The 27500-nt window shown below is 46.1% G+C and overlaps 1 protein-coding gene across 1 annotated transcript in view; it reads right to left on the minus strand.

Annotated features, from left to right (window-relative positions):
• clybl (citrate lyase beta like) overlaps positions 1 to 27500 on the minus strand; it is a gene marked incomplete at its 5' end in the record, with an annotated part of 59969 nt that overhangs the window by 29523 nt on the left and 2946 nt on the right. The window contains one exon of the mRNA XM_080536849.1: positions 3561 to 3771. Within this exon, the coding sequence (XP_080392975.1) occupies positions 3561 to 3771 (211 nt within the window). The remainder of the gene's footprint in view (positions 1 to 3560; positions 3772 to 27500) is intronic.

The raw sequence follows: 27500 nt of genomic DNA on the forward strand, positions 1-27500 counted from the left end.
AGGGATGACATATGATATATGATGATATGATATGTTCAGATTCCTCTCACGACCCAATATGAGGGCCGTGTCATACACGCACCCACCCACCCACCCACCCACCCACCCACCCACCCACCCACCCACCCACACACACACACACACACACACACACACACACACACACACACACACACACACAGGCGCATACACACACACACACACAGGCACAGGCGCACACACACACACACACACACACACACACACACACACACACACACACACACACACACACACACAACATTTAGGCAGTCGGAAAATAAAGTGTGGATCTAAAGATAGATACATAAACCCCCCACGGATTTCCAGTTGCCACAATGGAGAAAACAGCTGAGAGAGTGGGAAGTGGAGAATGGGAGCCTGGGGGACAAGGTGCACATGTTATTGAGTCAATAACTCATTTTTATATTACACAGTACGACCTAACGTTACACAGAACGACCTAACGTTACGGGCAAATACCTAATGGATCACAGGTTTGTGGCGCACCACGCCAGACTCTTTTAAAGCTAACATATGGCCTCGGAAATGGACTAAAATCCTGACAACAAAAACTCAGAGAGAGGGAAAGTAAGGGGCTCATTAGGGGAGGAATTCTAGGAATACAACAATGCTATTTTTCCAGGCTTGGACGCTTGGTGTTTTGATGGGCTGTGGCTGGTGTTACCACAAGAAGGATTGGCAGTGATATTGTCCTGCTGGTGGATACGGCACTGCCTATTGGCTGAGAGAGCAGACCCTGTCTCTAATGCTGTGTTTCCCGCCTCAGATCAACTATTACCACTCACCACTAATCAGGCTAATCCTGTCCTTCACACACACACACAACCACTGGCCACAGGAATGAACACTTGTTTGTGTAAAACGCTTTTCTCAATGAAATGTAAAAAAAAATGTAAACGTAAATGAAATAAGATTGTGCATGTCATAAAGGTAACGTTTGGACAGATTCTTTTTCTCCCCCATCTTTGTAAAATCACGTTTAAACATCGAATGTGATCAAATGCAATTTTCTCTGACAAGAGGGAGATTTGGTTAGGCAAGGATGCTTATACTGACATATATTGCCATAGAGCAATAGAAAACAACACGCAGCGAACATGACCCGTTTTCTAAAGAGTGGGCGGCGGAGTCCTCCTCACGGTAAACACAATCTGGGCCCTTGTGGGCCCTTTTTACAAGTCTCTCAGCGTCAGATTGAGACGTGAGCAGCCAGTCACTACGCCTGACAGCTCTGCAGCTCCGTCAGAGTCCTTCTCAGGCCTGAATAGTCGCTACAAAGCAACATTCCTCTCCCAAACCTCTCCTCCTCCACATAATGAAGACATAAAGGCTGTTTCAAAAACACTGACATCCACCCGACGGCTCCCTCGCGAGGGTCACAGTCTCAGCCTGTCAGTCACACAACCCCTCTTCTCATTGTCCTCTTGCAACAGGAACAGCCTCCAGCCATATCAATCATCTTTATTATCATGACTTAAAAACCTTTGTTATTTGACTTTTTTTGTTTTTTTACCCTGGCCCCTTCTTTATCCCTCTCTCCAATCACAATTTCATGGGCTGGCCGGAAGGGCCAATAGGAATGCTGTGTGGGCGGGAGGAGAATGCTTTTAACCTGCTGCATCTGGTGGAGTCCTGCTGCTCCCCCAGTGGGACATGGTCACCTTGTTTTCAGCGAGTGTGGTAGGGGGCCAGCGCTGCCTTTATGCCACCATAATGGGGTGAAATGGGCTGGTTTTAAGCATCTCACTTAGGTAGTTTTCCATGCCGTGACTAAAGTCTAGCACCTGTCTGAGGGAGAGAGCTGGAATTAGGACTTTGTGAAGGCTGTGTGTGTGCGTTTTTGTTTATGTGTGTGTGCGTTTTTGTTTGTGTGTGTATGTGTGTGTTTGTGTGTGTGTGTGTGTGTGTGTTTGTGTATATGTATATGTATGTGTCTGCATGTGTATATACAGTGGGGAAAATCAGTATTTCACCCCCTGCTGATTTTGTCAGTTTACCCCCTTACAAAGAAATTAACAGTCTATCATTTTTGTGGTCGATTCATTTTAACAGCGAGAGACAGAAAATCACATTATATGAATTTAGATTTTGTGTTTTATTGAGTAAACCAGCAAGAATTCTGGCTCCCACAGACCGGTTATGTGACCATGAGGCACACAGATTAGTCCTCTCACTTTAAGAAAGTACTCCTAATCTCAACTCGTTACCTGTATAAAAGACACTTGTCCACAGACTCAATCAATCAATCAGATTCCAACCTCTCCACCATGGGCAAGACCAAAGAGTTGTCTAAGGACATCAGGGACAAGATTGTAGACCTGCACAACACTGGAATCGGCTACAAGACCATTGGCAAGCATCTTGGTGAGAAGGAGAATAGTGTTGGTGCAATTATTCGAAAATGGAAGAAACACAAATTGACCATCAATCTCCCTCGGTCTGGGGCTCCACGCAAGATCTCATCTTGTGGGGGGACGCTGATCATGAGAAAGGTGAGGGATCAACCCAGAACTACACGGGAGGAGCTTGTTAATGATCTCAAGGCAGCTGGGACCACAGTCACCAAGATGACTATTGGTAACACACTACGCCGTAATGGATTGACATCCTATAGAGCCCGCAAGGTCCCCCTGCTCAAGAAGGTATGTACAGGCCCATCTGAAGTTTGCCAATGAGCACCTGGATGATTCAGAGGAGGCTTGGGAGAAAGTGCTGTGGTCAGATGAGACCAAAATAGAGCTCCTTGGCATCAACTCGACTCGCCGTGTTTGTAGGAGGAAAAATACTGACTTTGACCCCAAGAACACCATCCCCACCGTCAAGCATGGTGGTGGAAACATTATGCTTTGGGGCTGTTTCTCTGCTAAGGGGACAGAACGACTTCACCGCATCGAGGGGAGGATGAACGGGACCATGTACCGTGAAATCTTGGGTGAGAACCTCCTTCCCCCAGCCAGGACACTGAAAATGGGTCGTGGATGGGTGTTCCAGCATGACAATGACCCAAAACATACAGCTAAGGCAACAAAGGAGGGGTTCAAGAAGAAGCACATTAAGGTCATGGAGTGGCCTAGTCAGTCTCCGGACCTTAATCCCATAGAAAATCTGTGGAGGGAGCTGAAGCTTTGAGTTGCCAAGCGACAACCTCCAAACCTTAAGGATTTGGAGAGGATCTGCAAAGAGGAGTGGGCCAAAATCCCTCCTGGGATCTGCGCAAACTTGGTGATCAACTACAAGAAACGTCTGACCGCTCTGCTTGCCAACAAGGGTTTCTCCAACAAGTACTGAGTCATGTTTTCCTAGGGGGTGAAATACTTATTTTACTCAATAAAACACAAATAACCTTTCAAAATGCATATGTGATTTTCTGGGATTTAAAAAAAATATTCTGTCTTTCACTGTTAAAAAGTGGGGTTGGGTAAATCATTTTCCCCACTGTATGTGTATATACAATGTGTGTGTGTGTGTGTGTGTGTGTGTGTGTGTGTGTGTGTGTGTGCTTGTACGTGCCACAGTACCTTCTTGCTCAGAGCTACCCCGTCCTCACAGTCCAGCACAGCACAGTCCACGTCCAGGGAGGCCAGTTTCCTCAGCTTCCTCTCATCGTTGCCGGGGCAGTACAGCACAGCGCGCCGAGGTACGTACCTCAGAGAGGCCCCCGCTACGTGGTGGCTACGACATCCTACGTGACACCACTGCCACGACGCAGACAGAAGCCGGCGACTGTCCCTGTCAAACACAGACACATCACACATAGGGTCAGACCCAAGCAGAAACATGTACACACAACCACATCATCAAGACTGAGAGGCGGAAATCTAACGTATACTGCACACGTTTGAAGAGGGTTTTAATATAAATCCGTCTGCGCGTGCAAACAGAGAGGGACATTCCAGAACAATCATCAAACAGAGAGGGGCATTCTGGACCAATCATCAAACAGAGAGGGGCATTCCTGACCAATCATCAAGTGAAAGTATGGTTTCCTTCCCGAAACCTTTAACGAAGTGCAACAGAGCTCTGTTCTCCTTTCAGCTCTGCATTCAAGTGGATGAGGTGCTGACCTGTGCTTTGAAACCCTTTATCAGTGACAACATCACACACTCACTGGCCTGCTCTGATGCTAATGCCCTAATGCTTAGCATATCCAGCTGAATACATCTAGGCAGGCTAGAGGGAGAGAGAGAGAGAGAGAGAGAGAGAGAGAGAGAGAGAGAGAGAGAGAGAGAGAGAGAGAGAGAGAGAGAGAGAGAGAGAGAGAGAGAGAGAGAGAAAGCAAGAGAGAGAGAATCCACAAAATAATTTAAGTTTGGACAACACAGCAAACTTGCGTAGTGCTCCCTACTAATTACTGGTGGAATCACAGGCTGTCTGTAGCAAACAGAAGGGGGGCTTAGGCTGTAGCTAACACCAGAGAGAACCACTGGAGAATCAAACACACCGCCACAGTGTCATGAAATCACCTTTTATTGATTCTGTTGCCCAGAACATAGAGCATGTTTTATTATGCCCCCCCCCCCCTTTTACACACACACACACGCACGCACGCACGCACGCACGCACGCACGCACGCACGCACGCACGCACGCACGCACGCACGCACGCACGCACACACACACACACACACACACACAGACACACACACACACACACACACACACACACACACACACACACGCACACACACACACACACACACACACAGACACACACACACACACACACACACACACACACACACACACACACACACACACACACACACACACAGCATCACGCTGGGTGAAAGACCTGCACAGAGATTGTTGTAGCCTTCTGTTCCGTTCATGAGGAAGTGTGAGACTGGAGGGGGGGGGGGGCTCGGAAAGAGATACATATTGATGACTTTCTGAACTTAGAGCATCAGAAGAGACTTTTCATCATTCCCCCTTACACACACACACACACACACACACCAATAATCACAGCTATGGCAGATACGTCTTAATTATTTGTTCTGTCAGTCTGGTTGCTCAAACAATTAGCACTAATGAATGGCCTAAATGATTAGGATCGCATATATCTAATTACACTGGGAAACAAGCTTCTTCTGTCACTAAGTCTCACTGGGTTTCAAAGGCCCTCGGAGGGATAATATTTATAGATAGTGTTCTTCTCAGCCTGAGGAGGAGAGGAGGAGAAAGAGAGGAACGGGGGATATGGTCCTCCTTGTAAAAAAGGGAGGCTGAAGAATTCTCTTTTCTTGTCTTTTGTTCTCTAAAGGAGCTAAAGTCACTTCAACAGCCACTTAATCCTGTCAACTGCGCTTACAAATGCCCTCCAGTATCAATCAGGCCTAATCTGAGCTGGGATGAGGCAGCTATACCAGCCAATTAAACCCAATTCAGGTGGCTAGTGCTCCGAGCACTTTAGTGATCCCAGGTACACAGAGCCTCCGCAGGGCTCCTAAATGCTCTGGTGTTTAAATGTGGTCAGTAACAATATCCCACAAAGGGCTAGAGGGGGAATATGCAAAAAGCCTCTCTGCCATGTGGATTGGGAAACAGTGAAAGGGGAGGATCTCGCCGTCACTTGAGGGACAAAAAGCTACAGGGCCTGTATTGATGGGGGAGACAAAAAAAGCAAACAGCGAAATTAGAAAGAAAAATAGGGTGTTGGAGGAGGGCAGCGGGGGTGGTGTGGTGTGTGGGGGTGGGGACGGGGGTGGCAGGGGGCAGAGGGGGGCTGTTGAGATCCAAATGAAGTCTTCTCCATTCAGTGCATACTGCTCCGGGGTGAATGTTAAAAAGCTGTTTTAAGTGGCCACTTGAAAGGCAAATAAATTATAATATAAGTGGGGAACGCTTACAAGAAGATGGTGGTGGTAATTAAAGAATAGATTTCATAAGAAAAAGAACAAAAAGGGGGAGGTGAAAGACAGAGAGAGGGAGAGATTGAGAGAGAGAGAGAGAGAGAGAGAGAGAGAGAGATGGAGAGAGAGAGAGAGAGAGAGAGAGAGGGAGAGAGAGAAAAAAGAGGTCCTCTGATGCAGGCGTAGTCAAGACCAGGCCAGATCAGCTGACCCTAAAACCAGGGCCGCTGGTGAAATAGACGGATCGTATTCAGCATTTCTCCCCCTTCTTTCATTCTCTTTTCCCTTTTAGCTCAGCGGGAGTCTAACTTTACAGTAACCTGCCGAATGCAGCGGAAAGAGGAGAAGACGGAGGTCGACTTGACTCGCTCTTTCTCTCTTCTGATGAGTTGGCCTACTGGCAGGCGATATAGGCAGAGAGAAAACCTATTAAAGCTTTATGGAGACTCGGGCGCACAGGACAAACATCTGACACAAATCCATCCCATAACGTACGTCTTCTTGTCGTATTATACTGACATAAAAAGGGAATGTTTCTGTGACAGTTTTAGACCAATAGTAGCGGTTACTTCTTCCATGATTCCTAAAAGCAGAGCCCAATTTATTTCTCTCCTCCGCAGCGAGAGCTTGATCAATAAGTACTGTACGGGATCAGCTGTGTGCGCTCAATAGCAGGATAGAGCAAATAGGCTAAACTAACTGCTGCGTAGCTGTATTCTACTCTTTCGTGTAGGATACTGTAGGCTACATAGTTCAGTGTATGGTTAGTGTAGGTCTATTGGATGGAGCTGATGACTGTGGGACTGTGGGTTATGCTACATCTCAGGCCCATTTCCATTTCTTATTTTTACCCCTACGCCTCATTTTCGAGTGCCACTCGCTTTTCGGCTTGCCCCTCGGAACAGAGTTACAAGGGGTAGTGGTTGAAATCTTTCCCTATGAAATGGGATAACCCATCAAGACCCTGATACGTCATCAGTAGTATCATAGAAAAGCGTGCGACGCTCGCGATTCGTTCGCAACTTATAGGCTAAGTTTCACGCTATGAATCAATCAAACAAGTCATCAAATAATTTAAAAAAATGCTTCATTACTAGGCCAGTTCATGACAGAATAGCGGTGCTCTGTAGGCTAGCAACCCGTGCTCCTACTCTGCCAGTCTGCACTGATATTAGAGGAGCGGTAACAAGTGCAACAACTTCGCTGCTGGACTTAAAGATACATTTCGGGCGTCACATGCCATCAAAGGAGGGAAATGCAAATCAGCCTTAAAACAATGTTGTAATGTTAGATAGCTAGCTAGCTAGACATCAGCATACTCACGATTTTTTTGTTATGTTTGTTATAAAGAAAGGTCTATAATACATTGAAATGACATTAAACTAAGATAATACGATGGTTATCATAACTTTTAAATCTTTATTAACAAATAAAATAATTACATTTGTGGTTTTCTTTTGTTGCTTGTGCGTTCGCCACTATCTTGCCGATGATTTGCAAGGCATTCTTGACGGAGTGTGCCTCTGAAAAAACCCAGTTTGGAGGGCCATGTACCCCTACCACTTCACCCTACCCCTCCATCCCAACAACAAACACCCTACCCCTACACGTGAATGCGCAAAACGGAGGGGTAGGGCTAAGTGGTAGGGGCATGGGGTGAAATGGGATTGGGCCTTAGTATTGCTTATGTCTTGAGAGGGCTTCAGAACAAATGAAAAGCAGGGCACTTCCGGGGGATAAATCTGAGTCACACACACGCTTAGAGGCTGCCAAGTCAAAGCCTTCTCTCATAGGTTGCTTACATCCACAGGGACTTGTATGGTACAACAAATAGAGTATTGCTGGGAAAGTCTTACTGTACCACTATTAGCTTACCCAAGGACCCTTATGGGAAGAGCAACTCACAATAGACTCACAATAGGGCTTCATGTGATGTCAGCCTGTGAGAATGATACACTGTCTAACAATGTTCTGTGGTCTGGGAAGAAGCCTCTACAAGAGTCAGGAACTGGGATGCAAGGCCCTTTTCTGTTAACTTTTGTTTTTTTTGTTTTTACACCTCATAGTCAGATGGTTCCTTACCTAAAGGTAGCTGAAGTTTGTAGTTGTTATTTAAACAACTTCTCCTAGCCCATGGACTACTTTCAGGGCAAGGAACCATCAGACTATAAGGTATCCAAAAGTGAACTATCCCTTTAAGTACAGTTTTACTGTAGTAGTTGATGATCTTTTTCCTATTCAGAGTGGCGGGGCATCAAACTCTCATTTGAAGTAATGCTGCATACGTTAGGGCAACATGCATTTCAAATTAATTTCACTTGGCTGGTATGGATTTGTTTTTTTCCTTCAGCATCCAAATGCATAATTAATTCTGATTTGGGAATTTATTTGACAAGTGGTGGAATTAATTGCCCAAAAAACAAGCAAGAACTTCAATAAGTCTTCTTTTTTCTTTTTTAAATGAATGGACGTTTTCTCTTGAATCAATATTGTTTGAGTATAAAAAAGTAGTCTACTTGCCTGTCCCGGCTTCACCATTTATGTCCAAAAAGGTGGTTTGCAAAGTAGGGGTCTGGGAAATTCTAGGATTCTAGGATCATGGCTTGTTCTAACCCAACCCAAAATACTGGGTTGTGGCTAGTTTCAATACAATCGGTGGGTCACAGGAAGTGCTTTGAGGCTTTAAACGGGTGCTAGCACAGTTCAGCTTGGAACCCACTGGTATGTATAAAGCCACTGTGAAGGAAATATGCACACATTTACTCAGCAGCCATATCCTGTAGGTGTTGCTGGATCATAGTGAAGGGAAGATAAATATATTAAGGAAGGAATTATTAAGTGTTAATGGAACATGCTCAACGATTTGGAGCAGTGGTAGCCAATACCCAAAAATAAATTAAACTGGGGTGGAAGAACATTACATAATTTGTATCAAACGCCAATCAATTTACAGTTGATTGCTCCTAGTGGAAACTTTAACAATACAACCCACCACTCACACACTCTTCAACAACAGACTTTCCTTCTAAATGACCAGTGTTTTGGAGCCGTACCCAAACTCTTAAATAGCATTCTGACTTATGCATACTGGGCAATTCAATAAAAACTGTAATAAAATAAATAAATAAAAACATCTTACAACAAGTAATCTTATCTTGAAATAATATATTTGATATGAAAAAAAAAAAATGATTTAGTGCATTCTCATCTGGTGCCACTCTTAACCCAGAAAACCAAATAAGTTAATAGGCAAAATAGCAGAACTGGTGGCTAATATTAACAATGCAATATTCCCATAAAAGCCCAGAGGACCTGCTTGTAAAAGCAGAGAGCCATAAACCTTATTGCTACATTACAGTAGCGCTAGAACCATTTGGAATCTATTGGCCTGGGCCCGGCATCACATACACTACATCACTACATCGCTACCATATGCAATCTGGATCCTTTTATTTAAACTATACCACATCTGGTCGACATTTTCCCACCGTAAAAACCATGATATATTGTTTTATACGTTTAACAGTCCCTGAAGTACTGTATGTAGCAACATTACCAAATTCTTTTCCTCTTTTTTTCTTTTTTCTTTTTTCTTTTTTTTTACATGAAAGGTTATGATAACACGAGTACCGCATGGCTACATTAGCGGCTATAAAGCACTAGGACCGGGCTGCTGTGAATGGCTTTACTGGTCTGAGATCAGAGGTAAGTGTGTGTTAGCGGGTTTATATGCTGCTGGATGGGACTGGTTCTCATTAGGACCAGCAGTCCTGAGCACAGTGGCTCTGGAAGGGGTTGGTAGGGGGAGGGTTGGACAGGCTTCGGGCTGGACATGTGTCCTACATATAGGCTAGCTTGTAGAGAAAACCTTCTCCCTGAGCGAAAACTGCTGCCATTTAGCCTGCAACACTTCTACTTAACTCTATTGGGTTACTGTTATCGGCTAATATGCAACACTGACAAAATCAACCTGTTACCAACCATGAAACCTTCAACAAACCCTGCTGTAACAGAACCAGAACCCCTTTGACAATCTGGCCCAAAAAAAAATCTCAATTGGCTGTGCTCCTGACAAGAAGCTAAACTCTGTCAGGTCTGCTTTAACAACGACCAACCTCCCCCTTAAGATAAACAAGTTGCCTCGAGTCAGCCTCCCATCCTTGATCTAGCTGTCTCCCCCTCACCTCCCCTTTCTGTGACAGTGCCGCTACTGCTGTCAAACCTGGGAGATGTACTGTTCTTACCTTCACAATTTAGACCTGCCTCTCTTGTCTACTCTCTGACAAACTAGCAACATGTGTCAAACCAAATACCGTGTCTTTGTTTGTTTCACAAGCTACCTAACTGTCTTGACTGACAGATCAGCCCGCATCCAGCATACCTAGCTAGCCTCTTCAACTGTTATTAAAAGTATAATGCTGATACTGTTCCATTTCAATGTATTAGCATATTGCTTGTAATAGAGCGTGTATTAACTATTAGCCAACTTCCTGAAATGGAGCAGATAATAAACCCAGCACTCAGCCAGGGCGCCTCTCACACACAGACCCTGACAACAGCATCCCTCTCAATATGCAGATTTCCACAATTATCTCCAGCCTGGCTGTGGAGGCAGAAGCTGTGTCTAAAATGCACAAAATTAAAGATCTGTGTTCCTGCCCCGCGATCATCAGCCGCTTGTTAATATGCAAACGACTTCCAGAGGTCTGTGGTGTTTAAGGTTCCAGATTAAATTTAGAGAAATAAATAAAGATGACTAAGAGGGAGGGAGGAGATCGATGCTGCGGTGCATAAACAATCCCTCTCCGTCCCCAGAAAGCCGTTGGTGGGTGTGAAAGAAAACGGTCCGAAAGTCATCAATATTTATCTCTTTCCGAGGCCCCCCCTCTAGTCTCACACTTCCTCTTGAACGGAACGGAGGGCTAAAACAATCTCTGCACAGGTCTTTCACCCAGCGTGACACTGTTTATGTGTTTTGTGTGTGTGTGTGTGTGTGTGTGTGTTTTTTTTGTTTTTTTACAGCCTCAGGTCTGAAGACATGAGTGACTGACCGGGAAATTCGACAAAATTAACCGGGCCCACAGAGCGATAGAAGACAGGCAGAGGAGTGAATCACACACTTTTCCCCCACCTTTCCCCCCCCCCCCTCTGACTAAGTCCAGGGTTTGGCTGAGTGATCTGTTTCCTCTCAGGAAAAGATCAGTTGGAGTCATGTGAGCCCTTGCTTTCATACCAATAGCTTGTGTCCCCTTCTTCCCTCTCCTTCTCTTCCCATTATCCATTTATCATTCTCCCTCATCCATCCCACATAGAGTACCCCTCTCCTTACCCAAACCCCAATGTCATTCTCTCCCCCTTCTCAGCCACCTTGTGCACTCACAGTATCACCATCTCCCCCACCAACACTGTCCCCCCTGCTCTCTCGGCCCTACCTCCCCTCCCCTCTCTTCTGGCCCTCTCCCCTCTCTCTCCCGACCCTCTGCACCCTCCTCCCCCTTTCCTCTCTCCGGGCCTTCTCCCCTCTCCCCTCTCTCTCCCGACCCTCTGCACCCTCCTCCCCCTTTCCTCTCTCCGGGCCTTCTCTCCCCTCTCCTCTCTCTCTCTCTCCCGACCCTCTGCACCCTCCTTCCCCCTCCTCTCTGCCGTACTTCTCCCCCCTCCCCCCCTCTCCTCTCCCTCCCGGCCCTCTTCCCCACTCCGGTCTCATTAGGTTGGGTTTTATGCCTTAATCTGCACAATGAGGATGAAGTCATGGCGGTTATCTGCAGTGGCCAATGCCTGTCTACCTGTAATCCCTCTCAAAGTCCCCTGCTCGCTCCCGCCTCACAATCTGCACACAATGCCTCCATACAAGGGAGCAGCAAAGAGCCTCGGCATTAATGCCCAAAGACGGCAGCAGCCATTTCATTCTCTCTTCATCCCTCCACCCAGACCTAGACTGCGCTCCTGCTCCTCCCTGGACAAGGGGGAGATGTCTATATCTGAGGAGCTGAGCAGGGAAAAGGCAGCGAGGTTGTGTGATCAAGATAGGACATTTGCAAGAAAGTTACATTCTTCTTTCTGTGCCAAGGTCCTACCAAAATGTGTGCTTACTACTAATAATTCACCTGAAGAAATGTTTGCGTTATAATTACTGCGTCACAGGCACTTACTACAGCTTGGCCTCTGACATTCCTATTTTTCTGTTTCCAATTAAGAGACACCTATAAAACATTGAAATATACAATATGTTTTTATTAATTCATCATTTAGAAATAATTGAGTGGGGAGGGGGGGGGGGGGGTATAAAAGGTTGGGTTTGGGGAGGGCAAAGGGGAGGTTAGCTTTTAACTTAGCATTTTTATTGACTCCGGCAAAACAAAATAAGCGGGGCTCTCTAAGAGTGTGCACTCTGCAATAGCCATTCAGACCTCGGGAGCCCCATTGTAGCACTTTGAAGAGAATGAAAGGAAACCCCACTGGTGGAAATGCAGTGGAACAGCCCCACAACAGGCCACAACTGTTCCCTTATGCATGAAAGGCAGGGAGATAAAAGACAAGATGGACTTCTGAGGTACGGCCAAAAACAAAGGCAACAAAAGTGCTGATCACGAGGGGATGACACGACTCGTCGCGGCGGAGAGAGCAGGGAGAAAAGGGATCGTGGACAATGGCAGGCCCAGCCAAGTGACATGCTGAAGAATTGAAAAATCCACAGAAGAAGTGTCTCCCGGATTCACTAAACCCACAAGGCTGACTGGCTGACTGGCTGGACTCTGGTCAACCAGAGGGGGTGGACTAAATCAGCCCACGGCCTCTCTCTAACTCACACTGACCCCCCCTCCCCTTCCACCCCTCTCTCTCCCCTCTATTTCTCTGGCAAAGGGCTTGGCAAGGCCATAAGAAGACTGGGGTGGTGGCACTGGTCCACACCAAACCAAGACCAAACCAAAGCAAATCAAACTGCTGTGGGTTCCGTTCCCGCAGTTTCCGTTTTTGATCTGTTGGCTCTCTCTGCGTCTGATCTGTGTCTCTTTGTGTCCAAAACACAATTACCATTTAACCTCCATGGAAACAGTCATGCCAGCAAGAACACTTTCACTCCTTCTTAAAAGCCTCAGTCCAAATGCCATGGTCTCTAATGGTTACTAATATTAGGGGAGGTTGGGCCACTGCCTCAAATATGACATATAATAAATAACTACAATTTTCTTTGCCAATTATCATTCCGTAGGCTTCTATGCGATGAATAACACATTCATCTCTAATAGTAAGAGGAAAATAAACAAGAAGCTGTGTGTGTGTCACCCATCCTAATGGATGCGCAGGCTTCATTTACAGTTGAATCATGCCACCTCTGCTGACATAGACAGCATTTACATGCAAGCAGGCACTCAGGGGAGGGAGAGAAATTTGTTTGACATTAAAATATGAATAAAAAAAACAAAACAAATATTATTAAGAACCCTCTGACACACACCCACACACGCAGAATTTGCAATTACTCCCCATACCACCCGTCTAAATCGATAGTGATGTGTATTGAATTAAATAAAAGAAAATACATCCATACCATATGAACTCAACCAAGACACACACACACACACATAAACTTATTTTCCAAGTAGACACCATATGGATTTCCTTTGGCTGTGAGACGAGGGCAGCCGAATACGCCGCAGAACCACTTCAAAAACAATTCACATCAAAAACATGCACCTCCAGTGCACCCTACAGGTGAACTCCCCCACACTAGCCTGGGGCCGATTCCAGGACGCCTCACTCACTCGCACCCAGGAGGCCTTTCTCTACCCATCAGCCTGTCTGATTAATGGATCGATACGGTAATTGATTAGTGAAGAAGAGGCGAGAATCAGAACACAGGTCAAACGCCAATAATGCCCCTCTGACAAAAGGTGGCAGACATAAAATGTAGCTGTGATAGCCTCCAGCCAGACCTCTCTCCATCAAAGCCTGGCAGGGCCAGCAGCATAAAGGCCCGGGCTCTTCCTCCGGCCAGCCCTCCCTCCTCTCCTGCCTTTCTCTTGGTAATGCTGATGTCAGTTAAAGTGACAGGAACCATTATGAAAGCTGCTTGTCGGCGCACCTTCGTAAAACAAGCTGTAAAGTAGCCAATAACAGGCTTATACGGCTTCATTATCCCGGCCACGCAGGATCCCAGTCCAGGAGTGGGCGGTGACGGGTGAGGGGGCAGGGGGTCCGGGTCGGCGGGAGAAGCTGGTTCTCGTGGAGTTTTGTTGTCCTGTAGCTGTGGCTGTCCTCATATCCCTGTTTGGCCAGAAGAGAGAGGACTGCTTGACCCCCTCACCCCCATATCCCCCCAAGCTGAAACAGACACACTACACTGGCTGCTAGCATGGGTGGAGGTTTTGAGATAGGCCTACATCTTTACACAGAGACAAAAGGTTAGCATTCACCACTAAGAGTGTGAATCGTTGCATTTCGGAAAACCCCATGAGTGTTTACTTTACCGTGATATGTCCATGGTATGGTATTGGCCAATAAGACCATGGGATGAACATTGACCAACAGTGTATTTGAACAGTTAAAGAACAGCGAGGAGGAGTAGAAGGAGGACAGATGGAGGCTGCATCTGGGACAGTAAACCTTTGGCCGTAGCAGGGCTTGACGTGGGAGAGATTCTCATTTATTTCATGCAAATATATTTGGGCCGTTTCACAACCTGACAGCGGGGGCTGTGGGGCGCTCCGTACCTCAGGTTGAGTCTCCAAAATGTTTCCCATTTTCAGTCAGCCACAAAAAAAAATATTCAGTTTCAGTGTTTCAATCAGGCATTTTGCATTCAAATTCCACCATTTACAAATACGCCATTACTTTGGGAATACTATATTTGTTACATCTAGAAAAGGTTTGCTTCTGAATTAATTCAAAGCCAAATCCAACACTATTGCTAAAGATATTACCAAGTCAAATTGGAGTGCACAACTAGAGACAATGTTTGGTGCTCACAAACAAATGTTATCAAACGTCAGACGGAGGATACAACAAGCATGTATTGCAATATCCATTGTGTGAAATGTCCACCGTTCCCCACATAAAACGCCTTAGCCTGAATGTACTTATCCATCCTCTAACCAGGCCCATTGAGATAGTCATCTATTTAACAAGGGCGTGAGGCAGCTTCACAAGCACCTACACACTGATCACTGTAATCATTGCATTGTCAACTGTCCCCTCCATCAAAATCAGCACTCTTCAACATTCTAACCAGAGGGAGAGGGAGGAGTCCACTTCACTCCTTTCTTCTGAAGCTAACACTGGTTCACTGAGGGGCTTTTCAGTGGTAATGTTACAGTGTGTGTGGACAAAAAAAGAGGAGGAGGAGAAAAGAGGGGGGTGTTCTCTCTCTCTATGAATTCTGCTGTCCAGTGGGCCTGTTGGAATGATGGGGAAGGAAAGTAGCCCATGGTGAGAGAGAGAGAGAGAGAGAGAGAGAGAGAGAGAGAGAGAGAGAGAGAGAGAGAGAGAGAGAGAGCTGATTGATTAGTGTTTGTTTTTAAGCGGCTTCTCAACCAATGGGGAGGCAGAAGGACCAGCATGCACTGGGACGGCTGGTCCTCAACACTCTGCTGTCAGCTCACTAATCCACACCCCCCACAAACACACGTACTAACACACACAGAGAATCGACTACACACACATATGAGCACATACTGAGAGTCACACACTCACAATGAGCATATGAGCACACACTGAGAATAGGAAACACACACACACACGCACAAAGACACGCACACGCACGCACGCACACACACACACACACACACACACATGCACACACACGCATTATACTCTATGAGCAAGAAAAACAATAGGCTACAAATGCACATGTACAAACAGAGAGAGAATCAATTACACACACATAGACACACACAGAGATACACAGACACACAGACACACACACACACACACACACACACACACACACACACACACACACACACACACACTGCTGCATGACCAGGCTGTATCTCCAGTATCTCTCCTCTGGCTATGGGCCAAGCAATGTCAATGTCCCCACCAAACCATATGGACACATCTAAGCTAAGTCTAACACAAACTGCAGCACACACACACACACACACACACACACACACACACACACACACACACACACACAGACACACACACAGAATGGGATCAAGTGGGCAGCGTCCCTATTTAAAACCCAACAGAATGCAGGCCACCTGACACTGTGGAACCTGAATGCATTAAGACTGGCAAGGTGGGAGCACTCTCACAGGAGTTCACTCTCAGTGCAGTTACATAACCAGCGGTGGTAAGAATACATTAAACTGTGAATACATTATCAACATGTATTCCGATGAGAGCTCTTTTGACCATTTAAGTGGAATTTCGCCTCGTAATCCAGTGGATTTGTTGTTTTCATTAGTCAATAGTAGACACATTCACAAGAAAATGGTGTTTCAAAACTATCTCTGAGTCAAGATAGCTTGACTGCATGCAAAATCATGATAGACTGAGACGGCATGCCTCGTGGATTGACCAGAAGTACATGTGAAAATAGATTTTTCTGGTAAACTTCCCCCCTTTAAGAATGACATTATACTGTATATAGGCTAGCCTATATTATTTAATGACATTATATCATCTGCATCTAGTAGACGACTCTCTCTTGTCATTCCTCCCCCGGCTTAGGGGAAGACGGATGGCCCGGCAGCTCCACAGGTGGCCGGGGCCGTTTGATGGAAACAGAGCGATGAGGGGAGAGGGGCAGGGAAGAGGGATGAGGGAGAGGGATGAGGGAGAGGTGCTGACGGCGTGCTAGTACAGCCTGCAGCAGAAAGACAGGGTCGAGAAGAAGAAGGAAGAGAGAGAGAGAGAGCCATGGCTGCTTGAACCACAAGTCCTGGTCCAATTCAATACATAGCACATAGGTAACGGGGACATGGACCAGGATCACTAGACTGTGGACAGGGAGAGGACCCATATCTTGGGTGGAAGAGAGGGAGAGAAAGACAGAAGAGGTGGTGGAGGTCAGCTCATGGATCTGGATATGGAGCTGGTCAGCTATTTGCTCGGCACCCCCCACACCACCTCAGACAAGCTCAGAGAGATCTGACAGATGGGTGGGCTGGAGAGACTGCTCGGGAGACCCAAATAAACTTAGCTTGAGTCTGATGTCTGAGCTTAGAGGGGAACTAAAACAAGAAAACAAAAAAATAAAGAAAATAAAGGACAGCTGCAAAATGGGCCTGATTTCCTCTCCAAGTGACGCACTAATGTGTCACGACTAAGGACACAACGTTTTGGATGAAATTCCATTTAATTAATGTTAGTTCTTCTCCCGTCCCCTCTCGGGTACAAAGCCCTCCTCCCGGTAAGTTGATTGTGCCCCCCAGTGGTAGGATGAAATAACTGCAGGTGTTTGGACAGAAAGCTATGGATCAGGGGAATAACACCATGATCGTATACACAAAGGAATTGTACGGTCCAAGCATCGCCTTGAGGCTGAGGTCCAGGCCAGCCACAGACCTTTGGCCATCTGTATTTTATTGAATACAAGTTTCATGATGAGAGTGAGTTAAATGACTGTGGGTTTGAGGGAGGTGAGTGTGAGTGTGTGAGATGGGTTGGAGAGACAGAGAAGGATAGAGAGAGAGAGAGAGAGAGAGAGAGAGAGAGAGAGAGAGAGAGAGAGAGAGAGAGAGAGAGAGAGAGGCTACAGTATGATTCATGTTTTCAGTGGCTCAAATAGCTTCACTTAACTGTGGCACGCTTGGGTAGGTGCTGAGTAGTTGATGAAAAGAGTACAGTACGGTCTCTCTCTCTCTCTCTCTCTCTCTCTCTCTCTCTCTCTCTCTCACTCTCTCTCTCCTCTCTCAGAGAACTGAGGTATCATCACTCTACTCTAATACATGAGGTCAGACATCATGGACATGTTACAACAATGCAGCATATCAACGACCCATTTGACCCAAGCACAAGCCTGCCTAGGAATTGTAGTTGCTAGGTACAAATGTAACATAGGTATTAAATGTCCATGAAAGTTTTGTATTTTAGCAACGAGATTTATTAGAATCTGTGTTATATTGTTTTGTTTTTTTTACGAGAATGCTCTTTGATTTGCATCTAGATCAGTGCCTCCAGACGCAGCAGCAGCACATATTGTAGTTTAGTACAGAGGGATGCAATTTTCCCTCAAGTGCAGTCCAACCCAAGCCTTTCATTAAGACTGGCTTAGGCCTGATTGCTTCTGACACACCAGGGAGTTTCCAGAAGGCGTGCCCACCAAACCCCCCACGACACAGGGCTACAATCCACCGACAACGGCTCCAACCTCCCCACCTCTCCTTTATTCTCTACACCTCTCACACACACACACACACACACACACACACACACACACACACACTCCTCTCTTGCCCTCTACTCCTCATCCCTCTCTCCTCTCGTCCTCTCCTCTTCCCCCTTCACACCCTTCCAGACAAAAACATGATCGCGTGGGGACAGTAATTAAAAGCCAGCCTTTCCCAGAAGAAAGAAGTCACCTGTACAGTATACTAGGCTTTTCTCTCATAGGAGAAAGTTGTCCATAACCCAATCAGTAAACAGTGGCACGGTTTGGTATTGTGGCTTTGCGAAGACACTTTGGGTGAGTATTTGGACAGTACAGGGAGACAGCCTTAACTTAAATGCAAAACCTGCCCACAAGCTACAACACTGGAAGTACCTACTAGCTAGCCCACCAACCACATCATTAAATCAACAACACATTTCCTTAAGTAAAAGCAGCAATGGAAAAAGGAAGTCAGAATGCAACAGCTATGTGTGCTGTGCACCACATGTAGCGAGCACTTGTGTAAGAAACCCACGGTAACTGGCGGAGATTACTCCATTGCCCACTAGAATCACATGGGTTCCAGGAGTTAACATAACACAAGCTTATGGTATGGTCTGACTAAAGCTAACCGCAGCAATGGAGGGTTCACCTGGCACCAATATGAATTATTCAACCCCCCTGGAATACAAAATGTGAACGTCTGGTGGTGATTGTGGTTATGAAAAAATAACAGAATCTAACTGAATCTGAAATGTTATTGTAATGTGAACTAACAATTATAAGCCCCGAGCAGAGATATTTCAGGGTGAAGTATTTCTGCTGAATTATTGGGTTTATACAGGCAGTTTGCAACAGCCTCTGATAGGGCATTCCTCTGAGGCTAACGCTAGCTGATGCTAGCTACTGTTAATGAGCTAATTTGTGAGTAAATAATGATCCACTGTGCCACAGTACATTCTCTTCCCTTTTTTAATGGATTAACATTCATTGAATTCTCTGCAAAAGACAAGAAGCCACATAATAGGAGAGCCCAATGTAGAAGGTAGGGTGTTGGGGAGGGGGGGACGGGGACGGGGGGACGGGACTGAAGGGGTTCTAAGGGTATAGTTAGTGGCAACTTCGAGGCAAAGGTTGGGAGGGCATTGGGCTGTGGGAAAACATCAAACATGTGGGTGTTAGGTTTGGGCAGAGCACAGCACCCTCTCTCCTGCCTCTAGCTGATGAGTTTAGTAAATTGCCAAATTGCCAGGTGGAGGCCCATTTTGGTTCAATCACCCTGATACTTCCCAGTGTGACTGAGATACACAGCATCACATTCTGAAGGACTGCTCTCTACTGAGGGGCCAGAGGAGAAGTGGGGGGTGGGGACGGGGAAGCAGAGGGGAGGGGTGAATGGGGGCGTTCAAATCCCTCTCCTCTGCAGGAGCAAGAAGAAGACCAACAATCCAAGCTGTGCTCAGGCTTACAATCCAACCACCATCAAGCGACCACACATCCAAGAGTCATTTGGCAGAATATGCCATACAGTAGGTGGGACCTGTATGACACCATCAGAAACAAAAACATGTAACACGTACATGTGGAAAGTGAGTGGAAGAGAAGGACCCCACTTTGGCCTATTTCTCCGTTGGGGGGGTGTGGTGCAGGGTGGTAGTGGGCTGGCACCGTAGCCTCTTCCTTCCTCTACAGGGAGGAACATGGAAATATCAATATCAATCACACGTTTCTTTATTGTTAATCGTCTTTAATGGGGATGCTTAGACAAAAGAGAAAGCGGGCTTTAGTTTCCAATGACGACCTTCAGACAGACTGACTAACAGAGACAGACAAATAGATAGACAGACAGACAGACAGAGGTTTGGGGCCCAGGTGACGAGGCTGCAGGTGGTCACTGCATACAGTATGGTCCTTCATGGACAGAACCTTTCCCTGCCACTCCCCAACCCTGGCTCACAAGAGCAGAAAGAACAGAAGAAGATCAACATAGAGGTGAGTGGAACAGAACAGGAAAGACAGGACCTGTCTAGCCATGTGGGGGTAACTGAGTGGAAACCTGCTGTCCTGCAGGGACTGGTGGAGCAGCCGACTGACTCGTGGAGTTGTGGTGACAGTGTGACTGGTGACCTCTGTGAGAGCCAGGGGTCAACGGTACAGTAGAACTGAGGCATGGCCACCGCCGGCCCAGATAGCTACAGGAAGTCATTAAGAATATTCCATTTGCACTTCCTGAGGGGTTTCCTGAGTAGAGCGTGGAACGGGCGTCGTCATAGTGCTGGAAATGTCTGCCGATTGACATGGGTCATGCAGGACAGACGGCATAGACACTGTTTTGATTGGCGTTCAGGATGTTTCGAGCATTTTCTAACTGTCTCTAGCAATTTCATTTCATTTTCATTTTTTAGCGGCAGGCTCCCCCCCCCACAAAAGCCACTGCACAGTTTCACAACAACATACAAGAGGTTTGCCATTGAATCAGCCTATACGACAACAATTATGAACATACAGTATAGGTTCACCATGACAACCCAGATTCACTGCAGGCTTAGCACTTACGCCGCTGCAAAAATCATGAGGCAGCCAGCCAGCCAGCCAGCCAGTCAGCCAGTCAGCCAGTCAGCCAGTCAGCCAGCCAGCCAGCCAGCCAGTCAGTCAGCCTGTCAGTCAGCCTGTCAGTCAGTCAGTCAGCCTGTCAGTCAGTCAGTCAGCCAGCCAGCCATCCAGCCAGCCAACCAGTCAGCCAGCCAGTCAGCCAGCCAGCCAGCCGGCTAAATCTTGCCATCCAGTAAAGCGGATCTAGCCCCAGGCTTAGTCTCTCCCTGGAGCTCCTGTAGTAAACTGGGACTTCAAAAGACTCTTATCACTGTCAGGTCGTCTCTGAGGAGAACGCTGTAATACAGTCCGGCTGCGGAGGCTTACGCTAGGTTACGCTAACGCAAGGAGAACAGCAGAGAAATGCTTTCAATTTAGCCTTGTAAAGGGAAGAGATCCCGTCCAGGCCTCACGACCTTCCGACTCCACTTCCTTCCTTGGAAGTCAAGGAATGCTGAATCAGGCTTTACAGTAGACTAATGTAGGCAAACGCTGGAGGAGCACCACAGAGAAGGAGGAGAGGGGTTTACCTTTATCTTTGTTCTACATTAGTCAGCCTAAGCCTGCTGTATCCCTGAGTTATTGGGGAAGGACATGGCTATAGCCCAGAACCAATTAGGCCTGTATCTCAACTGAAATCTTTGGTGACTTTGGAGACTCAACATTTTCTTCTGTGATAAACTACAGCAGGCTACTTAATAATGAATACTATGGGGCGCTTACGTGGCGTAGCGGGTTATGCGCTAACCATGTAACCGCAGGGTCCCCGGTTCGATTCCGGCCGGGGACATATCCTGCATGTCATCCCTCCTCTCTCTCTCTCACCCATCCTTCCTGTCTAACTTGCAGTAATATCAATGCAAAAACTCTTGATTCACGAAGATTTTACTTGACTTGACAACAGTGGTCATTTTGAGAACTAGCCTACTGTATATCTATCATGAAAGAAATACTTAAGGCATTTCTTGTCAATTCTTTGTTTTGTTCTGTAACCGTTGTGTAACAATAAGGCACTCGGGTAAGTGCTTTATCATGAATGTGTTTCCAGCTCTCCGCTTCTTGTCGGGCCTCACAGCGACCCTCACCTGTGATTTTCTTCATGATAAAGCATGGCCTTTCATGCCTTATTGCGATACAGTAATACAGCATTTTTAATAGGAAGTCAGGAAGTCAGATTTGCAACAAAGCTAAGAATGAAACTACACCAGTATCCCCATTTTAGCCAGTACACTGACTAATCTCTAGAGAACATTGGAGTTCAGGATCTACTGTACAAAAACCCCCCTAAATACCACATAAAAAATGCCAATTAATCAGGTATTTTGTGTGACGCACTACACCCTCTCACTCTCTCACTCTCTCTCCATCTCCTCCCTCCATCCATGCAGTGGCTAACTCAGTGGAACACTAGGTCCCTCCTCTGACTCCGGCTGCATCCTGCATTTTCCAATTATCACCTTTTAAAGGCCAGCTGGGTGCATTCCAAACCATCAGGGGGCAATTCCATTTGCATTGCTCTGAGACAAAGTCATGCCCAAGTACTTTCATGCTAAAGTTCATTACAACTAGACTAGAAGGACACTAGTATGCTGTCACTGACTAGACTGACTTTCATTATTCCAGGAGACGCAGTCGGGTCTCGTTTCTTTTTTAACACCTCAGATTCGAGTTGGTGATCCTTCGACACTCCCAATTTGGTCCCTAGTTAAATAACGTCAAAATATCATTTGTGTATGGAGTTGAGAGACTATGTCCCTGTTCTAATGGTGTTAAACAGGCTCATCTCATTTCCTCCCCTTGGAAGGTGAAAACCAGAAGGGGGATATATCTAATCTAGCCAGGCCCCATCAATGGTCAAGTGCCAGACCGAAAATGACCGTGAGGCCCTTAAAGAGTGCAGAGGCTGACTCTAAATGCATCTCGTCCTTGAATGTGCCCCCACTGCAGCGCATTAGGGTAGATAACTTGCTTTGACTTACACCATCACGTACAGTACAGATCAGTGATCGTCTAAATTAAGATGGCACAGACGCCTCTCAAGATGACTTGGTTAATAAAAGTGAGGCAGCATTGGCAAAATTTGTAATTTCAAGCCGATCAATGTGACTCTCCAGAGAGAGAGCAACGCTGTTTATGATTTCAGCTCATTAAGTTGATTTTATTCTTTTGTTTTATTAACTTGATTTTTAATCAGTTCCAAGAATATTTTACATGTATTTTATTTGGGTCAATTTCTTATGCCCATTGAAATTCCCTGCAATCAAAGGGCTCTTCCCTCTTTTCATAGCCGTGGTGGTACTACCATTTTACTATTCCATTTGCTTTGCACATTAATGAACACAGCTCTGGTTGCCTGTAGGCTCTTTCTCTCCCTCCTCATCTGTTCACTGGTGTAAACCTGTGTTTGATTTCTCCTCTCCTCTCCCTCTCGGACTGCATATAGCAGCATTTAGCTGTGAATTAATTTTCGTGTTTGGATATACCCTGCTGGGGTGCGATGCTGCTGGTGCATAATCAAAATCTGCAACACTACATATGGGTAGATAGGCCTTGTGGGTATTTTCGCAGTTCTGTGTTGTAGATGGGCAGGGGGAACCAAAGGCGGTGGGGAGGAGGGGGAGGGGGGAAGAGTCGACGGGGGCACAAAGACGAGAACATGACAACTCTAGGGCAGCGTAATGACACATCAAACAGCAGAGCCACCAGACACAGCAGAAGTCAACGACGGGACAATGGGTAATGATGAGTAGGGTTTTAGCATGCAGTGGAATTATATCTAAATCATTGGCCTCTGGATACATAAGAAGAATACAGTGTGTGTGTGTGTGTGTGTGTGTGTGTATGCATAGTGTGTGTGTGAGTGTGTGTGTGTGTGTGTGTGTGTGTGTGTATGTGTGTGTGTGTGTGTGTGTGTGTGTGTGTGTGTGTGTGTGTGTGTGTGTGTGTGCGCGCGTGTGTGTCAGTGTGTCAAAGGACCCAGTACACAGGACAGGACACGCACCCGCAGCCACAGCCCCCCCACACCAGCAGCCTTTAACACGGTGTGTCTAATGCTCCTATTTAGTGTTCGGGGTGCAGCAGCGCGCATCCTCAGGTTTTTGGGATGGGAGTGTGGATAGCACCTAGGCTAACAGCTGTGGCCCTGACGGGAAGACAAAAGCCTGGAGGAAGTAGCGCATCACTGCAGACGGGACTAAAAGGCATAGCGATTCGCCTGTGCCCAGACCTATACCGTCTTCTGATTGGCTGTAGACTACTCTTCATGGTTCATATGGGCAGAGAGGACACAGTCTCTGTTGTTGAGGGTGACAACACAGGGCTCAAATCCCAGTTAGGATGGCAGTGTGATCTACTGTATAAAGCCTTCAACTCAATTTGAATGCAAACAATTCTACAGATCAACAACATTTCCAGTGTAAAGTAAATAGCCTGCCGAATTCAGCTTTACACATTGTGGGGAGCTCTGAATTGAGGACTAGGACATTAACAATAGGGGGCAATTTCCATTGATCGAAAATACCACAAAACATACACAAAGAAAACTAACCATGATTGTTGTCTTTTTTCAGCGGTCTTATTTGTAATCCTTTGATAAGGGGGGTGGGAAAGAGTCTCTTTAGATCAAAACCAAACCAACTAGCCACACTGATGATGTGTTTGTGTGTCTGTGTGTGTATGTGTGTGTATGTGTATATGTGTGTGTGTATGTGTATATGTGTGTGTGTGTGTGTGTGTGTGTGTGTGTGCGTGTGTGTGTGTGTGTGTGTGTGTGTGTGTGTGTGTATGTGTGTGTGCGCGTCTGTTTCACACACAAACCCACAGTCTGGACTTTCATAATACAGAGCCTTTAAACTAAAGGCTCCCAGTCCAAAGGCTTTGGTGCCAGTTCCTGGTCTACACACTCAACTGAGTGAGCCAGGACAGCAGACAACGGATGTTGGATGTCTAGTCATTCCCCTTCGTGCCCACTGAATACAAATCTGCACCCAAGAGGCACTTTGCCTGGGAATTAGGTAGGGCTTCACAAAATCCTGTCTGTGCCTCTGCAGATTTCTGGCCTTCCATTTGACCAAGAGCGATGTTGGTTTTGGGATATGGTTAAACCTTTTTAGCAGACCGTTTCAGTTAAACAAATCCCATTCACTCACCTTTCACACAATGTCAGCTTACAGGCCAATCTTTGTAAGACTCTGTATCTGTGAGTGATGTGTGTAATGCTAACACTATAATAGATAACAGATAATAAAGCATGCACAATAACACACACACACACACACACACACACACACACACACACACACACACACACACACACACAGAGGAGGGATGTCCTACACTACACTGGCAAGCTTTTGTGGAAGTATTCACACAAATTCAAATAGTTAAATGTATGAAATTAATCAATGAATCATTTAGCAGCTGGGGCCTATTTTCATAAACACAACTCCATTAGTGGCGTACGTGGAGGTGCTAACATCTTTCACTTTGTGGGTTCATGGAAGCCAAAAGAGAGAATAATTAGTTGTTTGTTGGCACATCAGCTAGGCTATTAGGTGATAATTAGATGAGAAGTTAAAGTCCTTTTAAAAGGTCTGTTTGATCTGAACATCGTTTTTCCCAGATGGACGTCTACGTTTCCTGGATTAATTACACGTTCCAATTTAAAGATCTACTAGGGCTCCGCACAGAACGAGTTCTATCACTTAGGACCTCTGCTCTCTTCAACGCGACTCGGAAACGAATCACTTCACATTAGAGCACTTCAGGCAGACCTAACGACCTGATAGCGACGCGACATCTGGATTGGACATCAAACGTCATGCGACCTCTCTATTATCCTTATAATGGAGAATTAGAGACTTGGTACAACTTTGTGTTTCATGTTTTCATTAGCATACGCGTGTTTTCTTTTGAATAGCTGGAGCGGTTTTCTTGGTGCCCAGTGGGACAGATAAAGCACCAGTGACTCTAAAGTCTGAGGTGAGAGGTGTGGACCCGTGGTGGAAAGGGCGGTGCAGATATTCCTGGCATCCATATCAATGATGAGGCTTGTTATGAAATGGAAAACTAAATATTTGGAGTTTTCAACTTCACTGCAAAATAGGAAAACTAGTATCCAACCATCCATCCATCCATCCATCATAAAGAGGAACTTCCCTTTGTACACCCCCTGTGTCCTGGCGATACAGGACGTCAGGGGAATCAGCTGAATCAGAAATATCCACTGGTTTTATTTAGACCATCAAACGCTCCACTGCCGACCCCTTTCCTGCCAGCGTGTGTCAGTGTGTGTGTGTGTGTGTGTGTGTGTGTGTGTGTGTGTGTGTATGTGTGTGTGAGTGAGTCGAAGGAGGGTTGTGGTTGGTACAGGTTTCTGACTCAAGTTCTGCTGTATTGGTCCGGAGCTCTCAGATCTCTACAATAAGAAACTCTAGACGGGGGGGAGGTATTTCACAATATAGCGTTAGCCTGCTAACTATATGAATATTCGGAAACAAGTCCATATTTACCTAATTCGTAATGACAGATAAACTAAACGAAAGATGGTTATGGTTGGCAGTTCTTTCAGTCACCTCAACTCCTTTCTTTATAGACCTAGAAAATAAGACTTTGTCCAAATCTTAGAGTTTATCAAACTTAGCTGACTCACTCAGTGATTCTGCTCTGTGAAATTCAAACCTGGCCCTCCATCCCGATCCCTTCCATATATACACCACAAGCAGTCTACTGCTGACTGATCAAAGGAACACTTCAGCCAACTCAGCGTCACTGCTTCTGTGCTCCTGTCCAAATAGCCTCCATGACAACACATTCTGTGATGAGTTCACTACACTGTATCTACATTTCAGAGAATTGTGGCCACCAGTATCGAGGGAATACAGAATGAGGCAGACAACCACACAAATCTGTCTGTTACGAATTGAACCTAATCTTTAAATTACACTGTAACTGCCTATGTCATTACCATGATGTCAATATTATTTTATTGGGTGTCCGCGGCAATTGATATGAACTAAACAAAGAATAATTGAGTAGTAATAATAGTTCTGGAGCAGAGTTTCCTCATAGGGCATCACTATACGCATTAGGCACCACTTAGTATCTGCATTGGTAGAGTAGGCAACGCTGTAGCGTAAGGTCTCATAGTAAACAGTGGTAGTGAACAGTGTCTGTGCTGTCCTGGCAGTTTGACAGACAACACCACTCTGTCCTCTCCGTAACCCCGGCATCAGAGCCGTCATCACATCAACCAGCCAATAATAAACACCATAGAGACCGTAGAGACTGTAGAGACGTCGCCATTGAAGTCAGAGTGACACCTCGGCCCTGGTCTACTCGTAGAGGGTCATAACTCAGCCAGCTCCCACCACATAACACCACTGCTATACCTACACCCACTCCTGGCCTCTACCCCACTCCCTACACCCACCTCCGACCCCCTCAGCTCCTTAAAGTCTGCTTCATTATCCTGTGATTACGTCTGACGTCAGATGAGCCACCCCCCCCACTCCCCACCCCCAAGAGACTCCGTGCAGACAGAAATCCTGAGACAAAGCCAGCTGACTTTATCTGTCTGACTTTCGCTTGGACTGAAACTGCCGTCTGTTCGTGTTAATATCGTGCCACTGTCTCTGGCGCAGAGATACGGGGCTGCTGGCTGAGCCAAATAATGTCAACTTTTCCCTCAGTGAG

The sequence above is a fragment of the Nansenia antarctica genome (genome assembly GCF_963989245.1).
Source record: "Nansenia antarctica genome assembly, chromosome: 7".
NCBI lineage: Eukaryota > Metazoa > Chordata > Actinopteri > Argentiniformes > Microstomatidae > Nansenia > Nansenia antarctica.